This window comes from Echiichthys vipera, assembly GCF_963691815.1.
Source record: "Echiichthys vipera genome assembly, chromosome: 16".
Classification (NCBI taxonomy): domain Eukaryota; kingdom Metazoa; phylum Chordata; class Actinopteri; order Perciformes; family Trachinidae; genus Echiichthys; species Echiichthys vipera.
In genome coordinates, this window is record NC_139841.1 from 5008384 (window position 1) to 5031159 (window position 22776).

At 40.1% G+C, this 22776-nt stretch overlaps 1 protein-coding gene across 2 annotated transcripts; it reads left to right on the forward strand.

Annotated features, from left to right (window-relative positions):
- The first annotated feature begins 1173 nt into the window (after window positions 1–1173).
- Window positions 1174–17913, forward strand: LOC310959156 (leukemia inhibitory factor receptor-like). Of its 2 annotated transcripts, XM_083930403.1 has the most exons (19): window positions 1174–1301; window positions 1394–1569; window positions 3269–3355; window positions 5035–5186; window positions 5298–5448; window positions 5566–5838; window positions 5936–6062; window positions 7162–7298; window positions 7392–7534; window positions 7641–7794; window positions 7896–7957; window positions 10272–10494; window positions 11166–11345; window positions 11440–11541; window positions 11657–11818; window positions 13927–14055; window positions 14179–14272; window positions 14383–14434; window positions 15957–17913. In XM_083930403.1, exons 2-19 carry the CDS (start codon window positions 1497–1499, stop codon window positions 16422–16424), a joined length of 2769 nt encoding a protein of 922 aa, XP_083786529.1. In that variant the 5' UTR covers window positions 1174–1301; window positions 1394–1496; the 3' UTR covers window positions 16425–17913. The 2 variants fall into 2 exon arrangements, with proteins under 2 accessions (XP_083786529.1, XP_083786530.1); XM_083930404.1 differs by lacking the exon at window positions 3269–3355.
- Window positions 17914–22776: the final 4863 nt, after the last annotated feature.

A 22776-nucleotide genomic window follows, 5' to 3' on the forward strand; every position in this document is an offset into this window, starting at 1 on the left:
GCTGGGTCAACTTCTGCTATTTTTTTTGCATTATTTTAACTTAAGAGGGTTGTGGTGTAATCCCAAAAGCTTCTGTGTGTTTGAATGAAGTTTGAGTCGATTAGGGAAGAGGAATCATGAAGATACGGTCTACTCTGAGCTGTTGTGTCACTACTACTACTAACTCCCACTCTTCCTGTTGCACTTTAGTAACTCAGTGCTCTCAGCTTTCTCTTCTATTGCACTGTAAACTTGCTACTGAGTTCACTGCGTTGAGGAACATGTTTAAGTGGACTGATGGAAATCACACACTTGACTTTGCTATTTAAAGATTGAATATGTAGAATCTTTATAAAAAAGGTATATATATGTATATATATCTTTTAAATAATACACGCACGGGGCGTTTTGAGGGGTACAGAATGAAAGTTTTGCTTTTCCATAAAAAAATATTAAGTCTGTATTAATACTTTAAAAAATTTTGACGGGTTTGACAATGACTTTCTGTCCCATTCTGTTTCCATTGTAGCAGCCAATAGCGTTGGGCGTTGCAGGTTGCCAGGTTTGTCTGTTTTGAGTTGAGAGCTAGCTAATGGATTCCACAGCACTCACAGAAAGACTTCAGATGAAGACTGGCTAACGTTAAAAACTGTTGTAAATTCATTGATGAGTCCAAATGAGTGGTTCCCCTGTTTGATTCATCACTGACATGGAGCAGGCTGATCACTGACACACTCTGCAACAAACCTGGCAACCCGACTGCTGGAACTATGTTTTGTTTTTGCGACTACGATCTTGAGACACGAGATGGCGATGTTCTGTTCATTCTACATATTCAACCTTTAATACTTGTCTATATTTGAGGTCTCTTTAAGTCGGTGTGGATGTTCTCATGTAAAGCATGTCTGGATCACAGAGCTGAGGGAGTTTTCCATCAGAAAACATTGTCAAGAAGTCGTCAGATTCCTGATTTCTCTCAACAGCACAGCTGATAAAATGAACCCCAACAAGTAAAGAGGTATTTACCCTGCTATTATGGAGGCCTGCCACACTGAGCTACTGAAACTTGCTTTTGTTTTGGAAAGTCATTTCCAAGAATGTGAACCTTCTGAGTGCATGTTAGGCATGTCTGATCTGGCCACTGTGACGCACAGTTACCAGAAGCAGCCTCCTCATTTCCTGCACTGAGGTCCACATGGATTTCACAATTATCTTGAGCTCAAACAGCAAATGGATTTTCAATTGGCTACTTTTGAAGGGAGTGTTTCTTCAGGGAGTCACTTGGCACTCTTTCCTGTGTGAGATCCACAATAACCAGTCATGTAAGTATTTTGATTCATCTTCATAAAAATACCTCAGGAATATGCTCTTTAATGAAATGTACTGTATATTATCTACATCATCATTTCCACAGTGGGGTGGATGTCTTCTCTATGAGGACACATCCACGAGGTCCACCAACAAGGTTACCTTAAAGGAATAACAACTGAGCACAAGAGGTCATTGTGAAGGCGACTATGATGATCCCAGGGTTATTACTGCTCTCACTGTTCTGTAAGAGCACACAAGATGGGAACGGCCAAGAACATGGTGAGTGTCATTATTTAACTTGGAATAGCCTGCAGCTGTGAAGATGATCAGAGACTCTTTACAGCTGATTAACAGCATAAGAAATTTTGCCCTCTTTTCACAAGAATTTTTAATGCAAATTGCATTTTAATACAGTAATTTACTGTAGGTTCTAAGTGTTTATGCAGCCTATTTACTGTAATAATTAGAATAGTTTAAACACAACTGTTGGTTCTGACAGTGCTTATTTTAAATGTTTCATAACTGGTACTGACATTCTATTGGTAATGAAGAGATACAGTATATTTAGCATGCAGTGTTGGGCAAGGGCATAGGTCTTGATTCAACATTTGGACGGGGGGGCACTTAATAACAGGGGAGTATGGCGTCAAACACTTCATTTCCTGCCTTCTGGTAAATTATTATGCAAAAATCTGTGCCTTTTCTGCATCAATTTATGGTGCAGATATCTTTATTCATGTAGGATATTATTATTATTATTATTATTTAATTATTATTAGCAGTTATTGTTCAAAACGTTTTGCATATTCAAACGTCATGTGTGTTTCAGGATATTGTTTTAGGAATCATGTAAAAGAACCATCCTGCGGAAACACTTAAAAAAGTGGCTAAGTTCTGTGTGACAACCGCAGACCTGGTAAAGCGGACTAGGTTCAGATGGTATGGTCCACTATAGGGGTGTCTGAGATCATTGGGAAACATATGAAGAGCTCTTTTCCAAAACGAGATAAAAGCCAAATTTTAAAAAAATGAGTTTGTCATGCCACTTTGCTGTATACAGAACCTATTCACTGCTTCATCAATGTTTCATGCCAAATCGCTATATTTCCTTGTTTAAAATGGGCCACAAGATGCAGTTCCTTCCAAACCGCGACCAGCGCCAAACCTATTTTTAGCTTAAATGCGATACGTCCTCTCGACCAATCAGAATTCAGGGAGCGTTCTATGCGATCCAACATGGCGGCGCTCTGAAGCGGGAGAGTTTTTTGTTTTGTCCGTCCGTTCAACATGTTCAGACTGAGCCATAAACCATTTTGACTTGATAAATTGAATATTAACCAAATGTTTGGGTCTAGGTAAAAAATGTAATTTTCCTGAAAACTATTAAAACGGATTTATAGCGTTTTGGAAAAGAGCTCCTCATATATTTAAAGGTCTGTGAATGCTCTCATTTGTCCAGGTCATCTTTATCCTCAAAGCAATTTCAGTCCAAGAGGTGAAACGTCTTCCTAGACAAATAACCAAGTCCAGTTGCGTTGGACTGAAATTGCTTTGAGGATATATTTAAAGGTACACATTGATGTAATCAATTCAACTCACACAGTGTTAATTTGAACACTTTTCCTGAGTTTATATAGTTCTCACCTATATAGATTTTGAGTTAAAATTACACTTTGAAAAGTGTTCATATTTAAACTCTTTAATAGTGCCAGAATTTGACAACCTTGGTGTTGTTTTATGGCACCACAAAATTATTCCCTTTCAGTGTTAATTTTAAGGTGGGTATGGAGAATGACCCCCTGAACAGTTTCTTATGAAACAACATAAAGCTGGATGGTATATACACACTCATATATTTTCTCCTCCTTTTCTTTAATGTATGTTTATTTGGTTTCAGTAATGATACTTTGGCCGTGAATAAAAAATCATAATCACAACTACTTCATTTATTTTGTTTTATTCTCAACATTTACAAAAGAGCATGGCCTGCTGGGAAATCTGCAGCGCACGTCGGAACCGGATGTTGTGATCAACTCCTCCAGGAGTGAATGTAACTCAGTCACAGGTACAAACAGTTAACTCGCCTAATTGACAACACTCTCAGAAAAAAGATTATTTTTTGGCAGTTTTCAAAGCCTTTATTATATTGGACAGACAGGAAATGGGGCGCGAGAGAGAGAGAGAGAGGGGGGGGGGGGGGGGGTCTGGGGGAGACATGCAGCAAAGGAGCAAGGAGTTGCAGCAAGGAGTTGGTCGGAGTTGGTCGGAGTTGAACCCGCGGCCACTGCCCTTGAGGACCTTCGACAGAGCTTCTTTTCACTACACTACAAGCGTTAAAGCAGCACTGAAATCAAGACCAACCAACTCAAATTGATTAGCACTGAAAAAACAACACTAGAGATTTTGCTGTGTAAGAAGGATATACAGTTTACTGTATATGATCTTTTTTTACCTCTTTGGAGAGTAGCTGTCTTTCATTGTTTTGAGGGGAAAAATCTCCCTCTTCTAAATATTGTAGGGACATATCTACATTGGTTAATTAGCACTAAGCACACCTGCGTTGCTGACGTTGCTAATGGTTTTTAAACGTCATTGAATTGACTCGCTGGAAAAAAGGAAAGAGACAATGAGAGAAGAACAAGAGAAAGAGAGAAAGAAAGAAAAAGCACACATGTGTGTTTGAGAAGGAGGGAGTGTGTTTATCGACAGACAGAGCTGAAACGGAACCTTCATTTTTCTCTGCTCATTTTTCGTTGCCATTGAGTGTAATGTTCAGTTTCATCAGTATAGTGTATGGAACTAGGGTGGCAATTAAAGGCAATTTTAAACATGCGACTGCAGTGACATTGACTATTTATTGTTTTATTATAAAAAAAACTGTTTTATATTGTGAAACCCAACTATAATGTGGTTAGGGTTAGTCAGCAGAAAACCTTGGCTAGGGTTGGGAAAAGGTCATGGCTTGGCTTTGGATGAGTCACAGACGTAACTACATTAGGAGTAAGGTTTAGTGGGTTCATTTATTTTAAAAAGTCAACGTTGACTTTGAGCCGGCACGGTGGTGTGGTGGTTAGCACTGTTGCCTCTCCGGGTTCTCCGGGTTCCTCCCACAGTCCAAAGACATGCAGGTTAGGTTCATTGGTGACTCTAAATTGCCCGTAGGTGTGAATGTTAGTGTAAATGGTTGTGTGTCTCTCTAAATGTTTAGGCTTAATCTTTGGGGAGCTCAGAGCTGTCAAGCTGTCCATCCTTATATACTGTCTATATCCACCACCCTGACCTTCCTCCCAACATGGAGTTTAGCGCTCTAATTCTCAACTCCTCGTTTGCTTCCACGATAGTGACTACAGCCACTAGAGGTTGCCTCCTAATAACAAGCGTGAATATGGTTTGGTATAAGACGCTTACACAACGGACCTATATGCCGTTATCTGGGTGAGGACGGACTGCGTCTGGACCTGCTGAAGTAGCAGTTATTACAAAATATCTTTAGTCCAGGTCCATTTACCAGGTTTCCTCCAGAGCTGTGAGCTAAATCTCAGTGAGCTCCAGCAGCAGATGGAGTTTGCTCAGAGTGAAGAATAAGTATCTGTAAATAAATAAATAAATAAATAAATACATGAATAAATCCCCCATTTATAATAATTACAATAAGCACATGCAATTTAAATGATACAAACATTCGAAGACATACGATTATAACTGTCGTATATCAATCAATCGTATTTATTTCTGTTTCCTCAGGTGTCTTGCATTGTGGACCTCAGAATCTGACCCTTAGCAGCTCTGGTCAGATGATCCTGCTAACGTGGAAGGATGAGCCCTTATGCTCTGCAGTACAGGACGTGCTCATCTATGAGCTGCAGGTGCTCATAGCAGACAAGCAAGTGCATTATGTAAGAGTTCATTTGTATTACAGCGACTTTGCTGACTTCCATAACAATAACCTCAGATTCTGGAGTAGCACAGAAGAGCACACCTCTAATTTGGTTATGAAAATGTTTTAGGATGAAGTTGCTGTGACGCCTGACCAGACAGACTCGACTCACTCCTGGAACTGGACGTCATATTTGGCACTGAAGTGTGCTGCCCATTCAGTCAGGCTCAGTTACCGATACAAAAACCATACAAGCCCATGGAAACTACGAACACTTCCTGGTTAATATTCAACATATTTATCGCCGTGCTTTGATCATCAAAGAAATTCAAGCTATCATGATCACACATTTGACCTCCATGGCACTCCTTCAGATGCTCATTATTATGTGTTTTCAGGGAGGGAAGTCTCAAGAAGGCCAGAGATTTTTCCAAAGGACAAATGGTTCAAGGTTGGCAGCAGAGTCACCTTCTGCTGCGTTCTGCCTGAAGGGGAAGTTTTCAACAGAATGTACCTGGCTGGGTATAGTGGTGCTAACACAAACACTACCCAGATCAGCAATCAGACATATGCCCTGACCGTCGACCTGAACCAGGGCTCATATCGCACTTGCACTAATGTAAAATGTGAATCACTTTCAAAAGACAATGGCGCTTGTACTACTATTGGCTGTAAGTATGACCTGGTATTTTGCTGGATCTGGGGATTTGGGGGTCTTAAATATGTCCTGTTAATTAAGGCTGGCTGTTCTGTTCTTTACTCACTCAGACGCACCTGATTACAGAGACCTTCAGTGTGAAACCCAAGATCTGGAATCAGTGGAATGTCACTGGACAGTAGGGAGACACATGCACCTGTCCATCATGAGTCAAACAGTTTATCAGCTACTTGGAAGGTACACTAAGATCGCCACATGTTGGAGTAGCAAAACAAAGCTGTAAGGATTTGAATCTTAGAAATAACTGAATATTTACTACTTCGATTTAGCGTTGTACTCCTAACGCAGCGGTGTCAAACTCCAATTCACAGTGGGCCAAATTTAAAAACTGGGACAAAGTTGCTGGCCAAACGCATGTTTTCCCTTCTCTCCAGATGTGTAATGTTGAACCTTTTCAGTGCAGGTCATTGTTCTTGTTGTGAAGTTTTGTATGTTTTATTCTTTGGTTACAGCCACAGTGGCTCTGCAGACGACACAAACAGCTCTTTACCTTCATAAACAGATAATCTGCCTCCCACCGCTGCTGAAAGATCCTGTTTTCCATCTTTCTTTTGGTCGTTTGGGGAGGGGTGGATTAAGTTTGTCTGCAGAGACTGGTAGAATGGATGCTCATGTTTTTCAACAGAAAAGTAGACGTGTATGTGCTTTATACTCGCTATCAAGAACCTTGATATCATCTTGCGGGCCAAATATAATTACACCGCGGTCCAGATTTGTCCCACAGGCCTGAGTTTGATACCCTTGTCCTAACGCTTTGGTTCAGAGCCCTTAACTATCCAAATGTATTCTTACCCAGCTGTGCTGAATAATGGATCCCACCAAATTATAACAGAATAAGGACAGGTGTCGTGTGCAAACACTCAAACACATGCCCAAGAACTGGATGAATCAGAAACATATATGAATGAATAAAATATAATAATTCTCGCCCAGTGTCTGCTGAGATCCAGTATTGGATGTTTTATAGGAACTGGATGTCGGATCCCAAAACAGTGCTCATTCAGTTATATGAATGTTTTTACTGAAGGTGAGGTTTTTACTGAATATGCACAGTAGTGTTTCACACTACGTCATGTTGTGATGCTGTCCTGTCAACAGTTTTACAGACGTCTCTTTTATAATAGTGGAGATCAGGAGGATTTTTTGTTGCAATATTGCATGTGACTGCTGGAGAAAGATTGGCCATAAGGCTGAGGGACGGCACCGTATCCAGTTCTTATAATATGTGACCCTCCATTGAATGAAAGGTTAGACTCCATTGGTATTTGTTTTTCAGACCATGTACAAAGCAGTCTGAGGGGAGATGCTCTCAAAAATTCCAAGTAGATGTTGGTGAAAGAAACTGGACAGTCACGGCACAAAATGAGTTTGGGAAGGTGGAGCTTTCAGACACTGCAGACCTGACTAAAAGAGGTACAAATGAACATTTTTCTATGGTAAAATGTAAACATTTGGTTTACTTTCAATCATTAATTTCAGCTGATTGTTGTTTGTCTTTTGTTTCAGTACACATGTTCCCTCCAAAGGAAGTGACAGCTTCAACTGTGAATGCCAGAGATGTCAGCCTGAAGTGGAGGTGGACGGAGCCGCAGTACTATAATCTCAATATAACATGCCAAGTAAACGTTAGCCAAGGTGGAAACACCATAGTGAGTTAACAAAAGAAGGAGTGCGAGACATCAGCGAGGTGATTAATGTGGGATTCCCCTCTGAACTACACTAACATCATCATTCTTGTCCATATTGTGTTCCCAGATGGAAAACTTTGGAGTAGGTCTTAGTTTTGTCATTTTGTATGACTTGATCCCAAATTGGAAATATAATGTGACAGTACGATGTGGAACAGCACAACATTTCTGGAAATGGAGTGACTGGAGCACAAGTGTCAACCTCCACACAAAGGGAGATGGTCAGTAATAAAATAAGTTAAATCTTACATACTTTAACCCGTAATGCCAATTTAACAGATGTTTCCATTTTCTGGGCACTGGTTGTTGATTTGTCCCACAGTTCCAGATGCTCTTGACGTTTGGATGCAGAGGAAGGACAACCAAATGATAACTATCTGGAAAGTAAGTCAGATGAGTGGGACCCACTTTCTATTACGCTGCTCTTTATGTTCTTAATTAATGCTTAATAGTTATCAGTATAAGTAATCAGTTATAAGCCCTCAATAACACATTTTAGGTTGCCAGGTTGTTGAATAGAATAGAATAGAATAGAATAGAATAGAATAGAATAGAATGAAAAAGAAATATTTTATTGATCCCAATCTGGGAAATTGCAGTGTAACAGCAGCATTACACACAGACCCATTAACACAGTAATATAGAAATACAATATAAAAGATACCTAAAAAATAAAATGTATAAATAAGCAGTCTAATTGTAGTGCAAATGTAAACATATGATAATCTAAGGTGCAGTGGACAGATTATGAGAAAAACATGAGGTGCTGTATTGTTCTGAACAGTTGAACTGTTATGGTAAATGTTGAAAATCTCTTGAGTTCTCTGCTTACAGCCCAGTAGCCTGAAATAACTCTTTGCATTGATGTACATTTGTGCAGACCACAGTAATGTTGATATGAAACTGATTTGGAACTCTTTCATGTTTGGATGAGACACACTGGGCTTTCAAATGACTCCAGTGTCAATCAGTCCACGTCACTATTACAAGGTGGGGTTAGGGTTTAGCCTCAAACTCTGCTGAGGGAGGAGGTCAAGGTGGATGGTTGGCTCATACACAAACCTTTCAGACCACGATATGTGTCCAACGTGTTCTCAACAGGCTTCTATGATATCTCACAAAAATCATTCATTCATTCATCTTCAACCGCTTATCCCGGGGTCGGGGTCGCGGGGGGTGCTGGAGCCGATCCCAGCTGACATTGGGCGCGAGGCAGGGTCCACCCTGGACAGGACGCCCGTCTATCGCAGGGCACATAGAGACGAACAGAGACAGACAACCATTCACACCTACGGGCAATTTTAGAGTCATCAATTAACCTAACACATGCATGTCTTTGGATTGTGGGAGGAAACCGGAGAACCCGGAGAAAACCCACACAGTCACGGGGAGAACATGCAAACTCCACACAGAAAGGCCTAGGCCGGGAATGAACCTGAAACCTCCTTGCTGTGAGGCGACAGTGCTAACCACTACACCACCGTGTAGCCTATCTCACAAATATGCATGCACAAAAATTTGCATGACAGTTTACAAAATCGGAAGTGGACTGTGACGGTTACGTTAAGGAAACAAAAGGTGACAGTTAGGGTTAGGGTTAGGTACCAAAACGACTTCATTAGGTGTAGAAAAAGGGTCATTGTTGGTTACGTTGAATACATATAAATTAGTGTGAATATCTTGAAACCACGTTTTTACATGCACCTAGAGCCTGAAGTTTGTTTTGCAAAAATCCATCACGCCCGTATCATCATGTCCACTCAGCAGTTCACAGTTTGTGCACATGCCACAGATCCCATATCCCCACTGTTACAATATCACAGGCACACGCCTCAAACTAGGCATACGCTAAATGATGTTAGCAGTTGCCATCTACTAGTAAGTTAGCCATCCTACCTCCATGTCGCCTGTACTCCATGCTGTTCATTGGTGAGAGAAGACACAGGCGCGTTCACAGGAATCTGGTGCACGCGCACTGACGAGCACTCGATTGGAGGAAGAGGATCAGCTCTGTGGTAGAAGGGGAGGGGTGTGAAAGTTGTAAACATTCACACTTTGATTGAGTCAGCTCAATCTGCAAGACTTGTCCACAAACCTTTCCCAAACTTAAAGCTAAAGCTCAACCTGCAAGACTTGTCCACAAACCTTTCCCTAACTTAAAGCTATAGTGCGTAACTTCTAACGCCCCCTAGAGGATTTCTGCATTATTACAACGATACGGCCGGCGCCTCAATATGACGTGTGGCCTGGTGTAAGCAAACTCCGATTCACCCAGTGCCAGCCTACAGTAGCTGCACCCAACAACAATTCAATTAAATTAAATTCAATTCAATTCAATTCAATTCAATTCAATTTTATTTACAGTGCCAAATCATAACAAACGTTATCTCAGGACACTTTACAGAGTAGGTATAGACCACACTTTATGACTTATTTAAGATTAACATAGACCCAACAATTCCCCCATAGAGTACAGTGGCACTGAAAACCTTCCCTGTAACAGACAGGAATGTAGAACAGACCCAGCTCTGTGGAGGACGGACATCTGTCTGCACCGGTTGGGGAGGAAGAGATAAAGATTCTACATATTCAACCTTTAATAAAGCTATTATTTAAAACATTTTAGAAATTAGTATTGATGAGCCTGCTCTTGAGCCTTTGGTAGGTAAGCTAAAGTCCTGATGTTACCTCTCTGCAGATGCCTCTGGCCAACCAGAGTCATGGAGACATCACAGAATATGAAGTGACCTGGACAAAGACCACAGAGAGAGAACTACAAAATAGAACCAAAGTGTCCCTCAACATCCACAGTCTTGCCCTCAGTCTGGACCCCACTGAAGAGTATATTGTCACAGTTACAGCTAGGAATATAAACGGCAGCTCAGACCCATCAACCATCACCATCCCCAGCCTCAAAGCAGGTATGAAGCTAACACATTAAAGTTAGGGGAGAATCCAATTTCAGTAGGATTGGTTTTAAGATGTTATCTACTCTGCCAATTAGGGCGCACTCACACTGTTCATCCGTACCGCGCCCCGTGCTTTAGGGTACTTGTCCCCCCCTCCCTCTCCCCCCACGGCCCATACCCATTTGTACTCACACTACCTGGGCCTCGGCAGATGCTTCTTGCTGCCTATGCGTCATCATGCTGTAACACGTCACACGTCACATTGATTAACGTCATCGCGATGCGTCGCTTTGTTTACAAAAGCGTGCAGTCTTTTGGCAACATAATGGAAAGCAGCGCAGTAAACACTCCACCTCCGCATCACACAGACATGAACCATCCGCTGCCATTGTTTTAAATGTCCGCGCATGGTCCCTCCTTCTTTTTTCTATGTCCCAACAGGCGCACATAAAATGACGTCAGAACCGCCGCAGGCCTCGTGCTCGTACACGTGCTCATGCTTGTGCTCGTTAATGTGCAAACGTGCTTTATAAAAGCCCACCTCTCCCAAATACTGGTCAAACGAACTAGACTTTAAGCGTGAAACGTGCTTGGGCACGGTACGGATGGACAGTGTGAGTGTACCCTTAATTGCAGCTATATGTTTATGTCAAATCTAACTTTCAAAGAGTCTTCATTTTCAGACAGAACCAAAGTGAACACTTCTTGGATCATTGGCAGCAACAGGAGATTCAACCTGTCCTGGTCTGCCAGTCCTTCAGCCAGCTGTGGCTACATAGTGGACTGGTGTCCTACCTTAGGGGAGCGCATTGTGGAGTGGCTGCAAGTACCCCCTAATGAGACTAATGCCATTATATTTTCAAGTTAGTCTCATTCTTTGCCTACAAAACTGTTATCTATGTAACATGACATTCCCTTGGGTTACAATGCTTCTCTCCTGTTATTTCTCCACACCAGAGGATTTCACAGATGGGCTCAGATACTCTTTGTCCATATACGCCTGCACCCAGGGAGCTCCTGTGCTTCTAGAAAGAAGAGAGGGCTATGTCAGTGAGAAAAGTAAGATTGAATTGTTGAACTTTTCAGTGGAGCACAGAATACGTTCTTAAAAAATGTGCCGTGCCATAAAATAGCACCTTGTCCAACAATGTTTCCCCCATGTTTCACCTTTCAGGTATAGAGGACGGCCTGTTTAAATCATTGAAGGGGAGACAACAGGAATCGGATTTTGAGGTATCCTGGGAGCCTGTATCTCTCAGAGAGCAGACTTCTTTTATCCAAGGCTATGTCCTGTATTGTTCGGACAACAACAATAAAGTCATCAGTTTCAGTACAGGTATTGTGACAAATAAGGGTTACACACAGCACCTGTTACACAATCTCAATCTGTAGATATTATGAGATTATATTAATGCAGATATAAGAAGACATTTGCATGTCAGGATGCACCTTTACAAACCTTTCATTTCATTCTTCTTTATTTCAAACAAGTGTGACAAGGCAAGGCAAAATACTCCTAGTCACATTTATAGATAAATGAATCATATGTGTCTGAGAAGGAGCAAAGTATATCACCCCCCCCCATTCAACTTTTTATAATTATCTGTAGAAATTTACACCTATTACCATATGTTCACCAAAGTATTACATTTCATTACTATATTTGATCATATACAGAATATATATCATATAATATATAGATATATCCTTACTATTGCAGCATCAACTTTATTTTCCCCCTATTATTTATTATTATGTGATAAGTAAGAAACACAGTACTATGCATTGATTAGCAGTTAATTGTGCCCTTATTAATAGTTAACTATGCATTTATTAAATGTATTTTAACAGTTTACTAACATATTTACATTTAACTATGCATTTATTAAATTTATTAACTGTTTACTAACATATTTACAGTTAACTATACATGTATTAACAGTTATTAACAGTTTCCTAGAACATTTAGAGTTAACAATGCATTTGTTAACCGTTCACTAACATATTAACAGTTAACTATGCATTTAATAACAGTTATTAACAGTTTACTAACACATTTACAGTTAACGATGCATTTGTTAACCGTTCACTAACATATTAACAGTTAACTATGCATTTATTAACAGTTATTAACCGTTTACTAACATATTAACAGTTAACTATGCATTTATTAACAGTTATTAACCGTTTACTAACATATTTACAGTTAACTATGCATTTAATAACAGTTATTAACAGTTTACTAACACATTTACAGTTAACTTTGCATTTGTTAACTGTTCACTAACATATTAACAGTTAACTATGCATTTATTAACAGTTATTAACTGTTTACTAACATATTTACAGATAACTATACATTTATTAACAGTTATTAACAGTTTACTAAAATATTAACAATTAAAATATTAACAATTAATATTAACAGTTAACTATGCATTTGTAGCTACCGGATCTAAAGCGAGAATAATGCTTTGTTAAAGGATTTATAAACCTACTAATGAATGCATAATAATGTGTTTCTGTGCCTATAAATGTCCTATAATCTAACAATAAACCTATTCATAATGATATTATTAACACATATATTCGAATTACGAGAAATCCCAGACAGTCACTAACAGCCGAATGCGGCTAACCCTGATTAGCTCGGGGCAGTACCGTGAATGCATCAAAACGTCTTTTTTAACCACTAATACTGCTGAAAATAACAGCAAACCTCTGCAGCAGCATGAGAAGAGTCCCTACACAGAAAACAAAGCACCAACAACGTAGTTGGTGAACCCAGAGTTTATTAAAAGAGTGTTTTAAAGACTTACCTACTGGCCCCTGTACCAGCTTCTCTCATAGTAAAGTCCATTCAAGTGGATTACCAAAGTCAATCCCAAAGGAAGGAGCCCATTGGTGCTTTGTTTTCTGTGTAAGGACTCTTCTCATGCTGCTGCAGAGGTTTGGTGTTATTTTGAGCAGTATTAGTGGTTAAAAAAGACGTTTGAATGCCTTCACCGCACTGCTCCGAGCTAATCAGTCACGTCCGACTGTCAGCGACTCTACAGGATATCGTATTAATTGTTTCGATGGCTTATTTGATGAGTGCATTTAGCCAAAAAGATTCTGGGATGAATTTACTCTGGAATTTCACTTTAACTCACCACCCTTGAGCAGAAGCTGCAAGCAGTTACTAAAATTGTTGCAAAAATGCTGTGCATTGATGCTTAAAATGTCCTCATAGCTGCATACAACAACAATTATTAACTGCTGATAATATTAAATGTTAATATAGGAGAAGCTAAAGTGTTACCTTTATATCTACACATACCTGTATGTTGCAGAGGTTCTGACTTCACCGATTGAACAGCACCTCAATATTGTTACGTTGTGACCTTGATGCTTCTTCAGAAGGCTTACAGTATTAGTAATGACGATATCTTTTGATTGGTTTAGATGATCCTGAGGCCACCAGCCTGACAGCAAGAAACCTTCAAATCAGTTCCTACACTTTCACAGTGAAGGCACAGACAGCAGTTGGAGAATGTGGAACCACATTCATTACGGCCACCTTGAATTCGCTGAGTACGTCGCTTCTTTTCCCTTTCAGACCACTTTTTGTCATTTTCTTTGGTAGATGTGTGGAAACACAATCAAATCTTGCATTAGTTACTTTTTTTATTTGATTGACTCCTGTTCACTCACCAGCTGATGACTTGATCAAAGTGGTCGTGATTTCCCTGGTCACTGTTTTTGGTTTCCTCTCCCTCATCACTATCGTTTGTTACAGACACTGGGCATGGTAAGTGAGTCAGCAAATTTATTTTCTGATGGTACTCTAATGGTTTCATTTGAGTGCATGTTTTTGCCAAAGCTGTGTGATTTATTTCCATGCATTCTTACACCCAACAGTATCAAGGAGAGGGTCTATCCTTCGATCCCAAAGCCAGTGTTGATATTACCGGTAGGTCTTCACAATGCCTTAAAGGGGCACTCCACTAATTTCACACATCTGTTTACTGGTGATGAGGTGTATTACTCAACTAACTCACATAATTTCTTCAGTTCGCTCCACAGGGTTAGAGTTAGTGTTCACATACAAGAGATTTGCCTTGGTATTGAGGTGTGAAGCCTGAAAGATGTGGACATTTAAAAGGCACGGATGGTCAAATGACAGATACCATTGAGTGACATTATGGGTGGGGAAGTCTGTTGGTCCACCACTGTGGCCCAGACGGAAATATCTCCTCTGTTGGATGGATCGCCATGACATTTTGTACATCCAAGGTCTCAGAGGATGGATTTTTTCCCCCCTGGTGCCATCATGAGGTCCACATTTGTGGTTTTGAGTGGACTGTCTCAACAGCTATTGAATGGGTTGCAATGGAATTTGATACACGTCCCCCTCAGGATGAATTGTAATCCGGCTGTGAAGACGTGATGTAAAACCCCTTCAAAATATGATTTCCTGGTCCGAGCCTCGTATTTCTACAACACAGCAGTGCCTTGTTCCTGGTTGTTTGAACAGATCTGAGTTTTTAAAAAACAACTTAATTGTCATTTGACCTCTTTCTTATCGATGAAAAAGATGACTAAGTGACTAAAGAGATGATCCTAATTGTTCACATGTTCGGCCGTTGTGTCTGTTTTGTTTCAACGGAGCGTTTGGACCCGGATATCGTATTTTGAAAGGGTGTTATGTCAGACTGAACAGCTGGATAATTTTGTTGATCTCTTGATTTTCCTCTAGTGCCATCATCAGGTCAAATTCTTACTTGTCCAATCATTCAAATACCTCCAAAAGATATTCCCATCAGTCACAGTTGTTATGTTAGTGTGCTAACACACTGAACTAAGATGGTAAACATGCTTAGCACCAGCATGTTAGCACTGTCGTTGTAAGTATGATAGCATGCTGAAGTTACAATTTGGCTCAAATCCCTGCTCTGCCTCAGCATTGCACAGAACTGTTGGCATGACTGCAGTTAGTCCTATCTAACTGTGTCTCATGTGAGTCCTCCAACTTTATTTACACTTACAGTGTAAATCATCCCATGGTCTTTTTCAGCACTTGCATACAGTTGTCAACTACCAACAACGCAGTTAGTGAACCCAGAGTTTATTAAAAGAGTGTTTTAAAGACTTACCTACTGGCCCCTGTACCAGCTCCTCTCATAGTAAAGTCCATTCAAGTCAGTTACCATAGTGATTCCAAACGGAAAGAGCTCATTGATGCTTGTTTTATGTGTAGAAAAACTGTCTTGATGGCTTATTTGATTTATGCAAGTGCTGAAACAGACAATGGGATGATTTTGCGCTGGAACAACACTTGAACTGGGGTTGTATCCCTTTAATATTCAGTGAAAATAAAGTTTAGCATTCCTACTATGGTGATTCATTGATTCAGAGGTTATCAGCATTTTTGCACACCCAGCTACCATGCATCTTTAAATTAATGTGAGGTCATGTTTTGGTTTTTTTTCCAGGCTGAACATAGATGTCGTCCGCCGTACATGGATCAGTGTCAGAGTGTTGAAGAAGATTTCTTGGATGTCCCAGAGCTGCTTTGTAGTTCAGGAGCTCCAATGAGTGGTTATATCAGCCCGGAGGACAGGCCATTTGTTTTTTCACAAACTCCAAAGGGTTACTACAACCAGCCCCTGAGAAAGTGCACCCCACAACCCCTGACTTTAGCCACTGCAGGCATCCCATCTCAGTCAGGACTGCAATCTTCTCCATTCAGAAGTGTATTTCCTAACCTGTCGTACAATGTGATAATGCAGCCTGGGGATCAGCAGTCACACTTAGGTCTTGAGTTTCAGGAGGGAACATCTTTAGAGAGAAGCTCTAGTGGATACCAGCCTCAGGGTCACTCTGATCACCAGACAGAAGAGGATCCAGAGAGTCCTATGTCCTGTGTCTCCACTTACATTTTGTTACCACCTTCCAGATAGATGCTCTATGCACAGCCTATATGGTATGTTTTAGATAGGGTAGCCAGAAAACAGAAAATGAACATGAATGTAGTGAAACACATCATTTGTATTATGTGTACACATTTACACATTAGGTTAGAATTGAGTTTTAGCCATGCCATGGCTCTAGGGATGGTAATGTCTGTATGTCCACCACTTTGGCCTACACTGAAACACTACTGGGTAGATTGCCCTGATGTTCATAACAGACATCATTCCTAGTGGATCATTTGTAAAGATTTTCTTCATCCCTAAACCTGTCTCGTAGTGCCAACATAGGGTTGACAGTTTTATTTTTTTATTTAAAAAATCTATTGTATTGATTGGGCATTAAATTAGTTACAGCCATTCATGATCCCAGAGCATGAGCTCTAAAAATCAAGGTCTCCTGAATTTTCATCTAGCAACATCATCAGGTCACCATTTCAATTTCTCCAATACTTTGGTTTATGACTTAATTCCTGCAAAACTAATGATGTGCCCATCAGATTCAGCTGTACTTACCGTCTTTAGTGCTTATAAGCAAATGTTAGAATGCTAACATGCTGAATTAAGCTGGTGACAATGGTAAACATACATACTCAACATCAACATGTTAGCATTGCCGTTGTGAAAATGTTTGCATGCTGACTAGAGGTGTCAAAAGTATTCAAGTTAATGACTCAAGTAGAAGTATCAATACTAGGGTTTAAAAATACTTCGGTAGAAGTAGAAGTGTCAACTCAAGCCTTTTACTCAAGTAAAAGTAATAAAGCACTGGTTTCAACACGACTTAAAGTATAAAAGTAATGTAAGGGGAAGAATGGGGGCTGGAGCCGATCCCAGCCATTGGGCATGAGGCGGGGTCCACCCTGGACAGGACGCCAGTCTATCACAGGGCACATAGAGACAAACAGAGACAGACAACCACTCACACTTACGGACAATTTAGAGTCATCAATGAACACCTGCACGTCTTTGGACTGTGAGAGCTGATAGCGCATTCAAAAGGAGTTGTTTTTGCGTCCAACCACTTCAAAGAATTCTTCAAGGTACGGTCAGGGATGTAGAAGGGTTGGCTGGTGTTCCTGGATACCAACCTCTCTGCTGGTGCTTGGTTGGGACATTTCACTCCAGTTCTCTTGAGTTTCTGACACGGACATCTTCGTACTAGGCTCCATACTGTACGCCGCTGCTTCTTGCTGGAGTGTACGTAATTTGTGCCATGTGCAGATGGATGTGGGTCACGTACAACCAATAGGGTGTTGGAATGATATATGTTTATACTTATCATCCAATCAAAATCACATTCACTCTATCCGGATGGCATGATTTATCTGGATAGTTTTTTTGTGTGTGTTTTTTGAACAATGACAAGCTGTGATGAAAACAAGCAGAAATGAAAAAGGTGTAATGAGTAGGGATGGGTATTGTTAAGATTTTAACCATACCACTACTTTTACTGATACTGCTTATCGATGCAGTACGGTACTAGTTATTGGTTCTTTAAAGAGAAAAAATAAATCAATTTAAAAAAATTAACAAATTGAGAATTAAATGAACCATGGCTTTATTTTCTTCTACCTTATAATGCATTAAAAAAAATGTACAGAAATAAACATACATAACAATTCACTATATTATAAATATAAATATATATATATATAGCATAAATATATACCGTATATATATGTATGTATATTTACGTGTGTATATATATATATATATAAGCATATATATATATATATATATATATATATATATATATATTATGTATATATAATACATAATACCCATTGTACCTATCATGGTCATCACATTATTACTCCTGTGTTTTGATATTTGGCTCTGACCAAAGACTGTATAAAAACTAGCATAATATACCGCTAGCATTACTGAAAACATACCATGCCATGTGTGTGAGAGAGTGACAGACGGGCAGTGAATGAGACCCCGGCCCACTCCCTGCACAGGAGCAGGGCCTCTGACACTGACACTGTTCAGGAGGATTGCATGGACCGTTGAGCAGAAACGATAACTGCAGAGCCTGTCGATGCTACGGTACTTCAAAGATACTTTGAATTCAAAGTATTTATACTTCGTTACATAACACCTCTGATGCTGACTTGCCATTTATCTCTTAGCACTGCTTCATAGAGCTGCTAGCATGTCTTGTTTTATCCAGAAATGCTCAATCAAGGGTCACTGGACTTGCTTCAGATTCTTTAGACATTTGGCCCCTTATTATATATATATATATATATATATATATATATATATATATATATATATATATATATATATATATGGTCCTTCGTCAAAATAGAAAAAAGATCCGGTATGTCCAGCAATGAACACCACAACACCACATGCCAATGCCTGGGACTCCCTACCAGTCAGTCTGAAGAAGCCTTTTGTATATATATATAATATATATATACAAAAGGCTTCTTCAGTTCTGACTGACTGGTAGGGAGTCCCAGGCATTGGCATGTGGTGTTGTGGTGTTCATTGCTGGACATACCGGATCTTTTTTCTATTTTGACGAAGGACCATATATATATATATATATATATATATATATATATATCTATATATATATATATATATATATATATATACATATACATATAATTTCTTCAATAAATATCAGTTTATTTTTACTGAGCCAGTATCACTTATTTTCTGAGAGACACAAAAAGAGAGGTACATTTTAACTGACATTTATTAACTATCATGACAAACTGTATTGTTCATTTCTGTTAGTGAGCACTAGAGGGAGCTATCACTACACTACTGATGAGAGGATGTTGTGGACAGAGTATAGGACGGGGTTGAAAAATGACTAAGAACACTTACTCAAGTAGTGTACTTGAGACCAACTGTGAGAAACCAGCACTTATATTTCCATTGTATGATACTTTATTACTGTATTCCACTGCATCTTGTACAACTATTGTACTTTTAACTCCACTATGTTTATTTGTCAGCTGCTGTTACTTTTCTGATTAAATGAAGCATATGATAAGTTTATAGAATATATTTCATTGCTAAAGATTATACCTGCATGTGCCGCCAATCTTTGTGGCTTGTGACCTCTTACTAAAAATCAAACGTGGGGCCTCTTTTCATGTTTCCGATGTAGATGAGTTGTTTTATCTTCTAAACTTCTTAGATGGTTTTATTTACCCGAAACTCCTTCAAACAGATTCTGACCCTTACAAGGGGACCTGACCTCTATAGGTTCAGGACAAGTTAAACTTTTTTGACATTTGCATTCATCAAATAAGCCATCGAGACAGTTCTTTTCATGTATAAACTATTAACGGAGAAATCCTGGAGAGTCGCTAACAGCCGGACTTGGCTAACACTGATTAGCTCGGGGCAGTACGGTGAAGGCATTAAAATGTCTTTTTTAACCACTAATACATCTCAAAGTAACAGCAAACCTCTGCAGCAGCATGAGAAGAGTCCCTACACAGAAAACAAAGCACCAATGGGCTCCTTCCTTTGGGATTGACTTTGGTAACTGACTTGAATGGACTCTACTATGAGAGGAGCTGGTACAGGGGCCAGTATGTAAGTCTTTAAAACACTCTTTAAATAAACTCTGGGTTCACTAACTACGTTGTTGGTGCTTTGTTTTCTGTGTAGGGACTCTTCTCTAATGCCTTTACCTACTGCCCCGAGCTAATTAGTGTTAGCGGCATTCGGCTGTTAGCGACTGTTATCGACTCTGGATATCTCCATTAATAATATCTCCACTGTCTCAAAAATCTATACAAAAAACTATACAACTGCATAAACACCTCAAGCATCTGCGATTGTTTCTCCTATTTTCTGCTGGAAAAAGACATTTACTTTTAATACTTTTAGTACATTATACAGCAACTCTTCTGAACTTTTATTTTGGATGGAGGAATTTTACATGTAATGAAGTATTTTCACATTCTGGTTTGACTTAACTACGTAATGGATCTAAGTGGGACAGAGGAATACGATATATCAGACACTGGATACACACACACAGTAACTGTTAGTAGGATACATTCATTGTTGGTTTGGCTCTGCTCATGAGATTCTTTGACAATATTACCAGCTTTATCTTTTAAGATAGAAACGCAGTAAAATATGAAGGGAAGAACGCACAAACCCAGTTGTAGCAAACTACAACACTTTTTATTTGATCTCTTTCCAGCAATTATGGATAATTGAGCCACCAATAACTCTATCAACACACACATGGGTATATGTGTATTAACATAAACTTGAAAAACACCTGAACCTACCCTACACTGCAGGTTTATGTAATGTCTCTTCATGTTTGGCTGTTGGTCTAGTCAGGCCTGAATAGTGTTTTTTTAATTTTATGTTTTTGTATTTGGACCATGTGCAGATTAAAATGACTTTCTGTTTGGATGTTTCAGATTTAAATATGAGGAGTTAACTCTTTCAGGATCCTCACCCCCCCCCCCCCCCCCCCCTCCATCTCTTTCTGTGTCTCCCTGTCTCATGCACAGTATGATGTCATCACGCCTGTTTGTTCAGATGATGTCATGGCAGCTGATAACTTTCAGATGTGAGAGAGAGGTTTTTTCCATTACATCCAAGTTACTCTCGCCCCAAACAGCCAAATAACCTCAGAGTTAAGTCAGCTTCACTCTGGATATAAACAATATGTGCTGTGAGAGCCGGCCCACTTCATGTGCCGTGTTTTTATTCACTCAGAAGTCACTTTGCAGTCTGACCCTTGTGCATTTCACTCTGGGACATATTTAGATTAGCCTACGTTCACACTGTCACACCACTTGGTGCCCCGGGGCAGTCACTGTCGTCTTTTCCGTCACTATGAGGCTTCCAGGCAACCAGCTGGGACTCCAGGAAGTCACTGCACGGGGCCAAGAAATAGTCCGGCCCATTTCTCCCCGTAAAACCACAACTTGTCGTTTTTACACTTTGGTTTGATTCACTATCAATCTCCTCATCTTACTATTGGCGAGAAAGCAAATGAGCATATTCCCCCAAATGTCTGATGTCAGGCAGCTGTGTTTCGTGCTAATATTATTGTTAATATTATTGTTGGTAGTAAAATGTGTAGTGTTCATCTGTGCAGCTGTGCTTCCCCCTGGTCCTGGAGAGCCCCCAACCCTGCATGTTTTCATGCTCCCACAACAAATTTAGCTCTTGATTGTTTGAACACACCTTCATCCAGCTGATCAGGCACTGCTTTACAGAACCATATGATGTTGTTATTGTTGCTGGTATTACTATAATTACTATTATTACTTTTCATCATCAGGTCTATCTTCTTCCATGTCTTTCCAAATAATTCTCTCAACTGCATATCTCCTCCAATTAACCTTCCTGACCCTCGACAGTCTGGTTTCAATGGTAAATGGACTTGTACTTCTATAGCACCTTTCTTGTCTTCTGACTACTCAAGGCGCTTTCACAGTGTTTGTCACATTCACCCTTTCACACAGACATTCTGACTTTTAAACATGCAGTTTAAAAACCCGATTACATTCGGGTTAAAGGCATACTCCTGTTTCTCAATCTCCATGTAAACACCATACCCCGGGTAAATTCGGAGTTCTCATACCCCGGTTAACAGACCTGGATAACTCCTTCTGTAACTTGGGCATTCATGCATGTAAACATCTTACCTGGAGTATTATCGGGTTTCTCTGTGCATGCGCCGGGGGTTATAACGCCCTCCCCACTTTGCGGCAGTGGCTTTTGACCCGGAAATAGAATAAACCAGGAAGCAACAGTGCTGAAAACAATTTGAAAAAAACAACGACAGTAGAGCTTTACCTTCGCCACGACAAGTAACATCGCTACCAAGAAGACCGATGCTGTTGTAAATCTGTCCAAAAGTCGGCCGTTTCCCCCCATTTGTGATTTTGACAAAGGTGAACCGGAAAAAAACTGTATTCAGTCCAGCTATATAATGGCAGAGCCACCTACTGTACTGGAGGAAGAGTTTCTCCGTCATTTTCCCATTCAACCCCCTTTCATGTACACGAGGGGTACTTCAATAATCTGATACCCCTTAACTGGGGTATGGCCATTTTCAAGTTACTGATGTGCATGTAAACCCAGTGAGTGATGGCAGTGGACATCTACTGTACATACCATTCTAACCATTCACACCACATTTACACACCTGTGCACAGCACAGGGAGAAATTCAGGGTTCAGTGTCTTGCCCAACGACCCTTCGACATGCGAACCGGAGGAGCTGCACCGCCAATCTTTCGAATGGAGGAGGACCCGCTCTACCTGAGCCACAGCCGCACTACCTGTCACAGTGAATGCCACTCCGCTAAAGCAGCCTCCCTCTCCTCCGT

Coding starts and splice junctions, on each gene's coding strand:
- LOC310959156 (XM_083930403.1), top strand. CDS start 1,497: ATGATGATCCCAGGGTTATTACTGCTCTCACTGTTCTGTAAGAGCACA. Junction 3,356..5,034: donor TGAATGTAACTCAGTCACAG/GTACAAACAGTT, acceptor CTGTTTCCTCAG/GTGTCTTGCATTGTGGACCT. Junction 7,795..7,895: donor CCTCCACACAAAGGGAGATG/GTCAGTAATAAA, acceptor TTTGTCCCACAG/TTCCAGATGCTCTTGACGTT.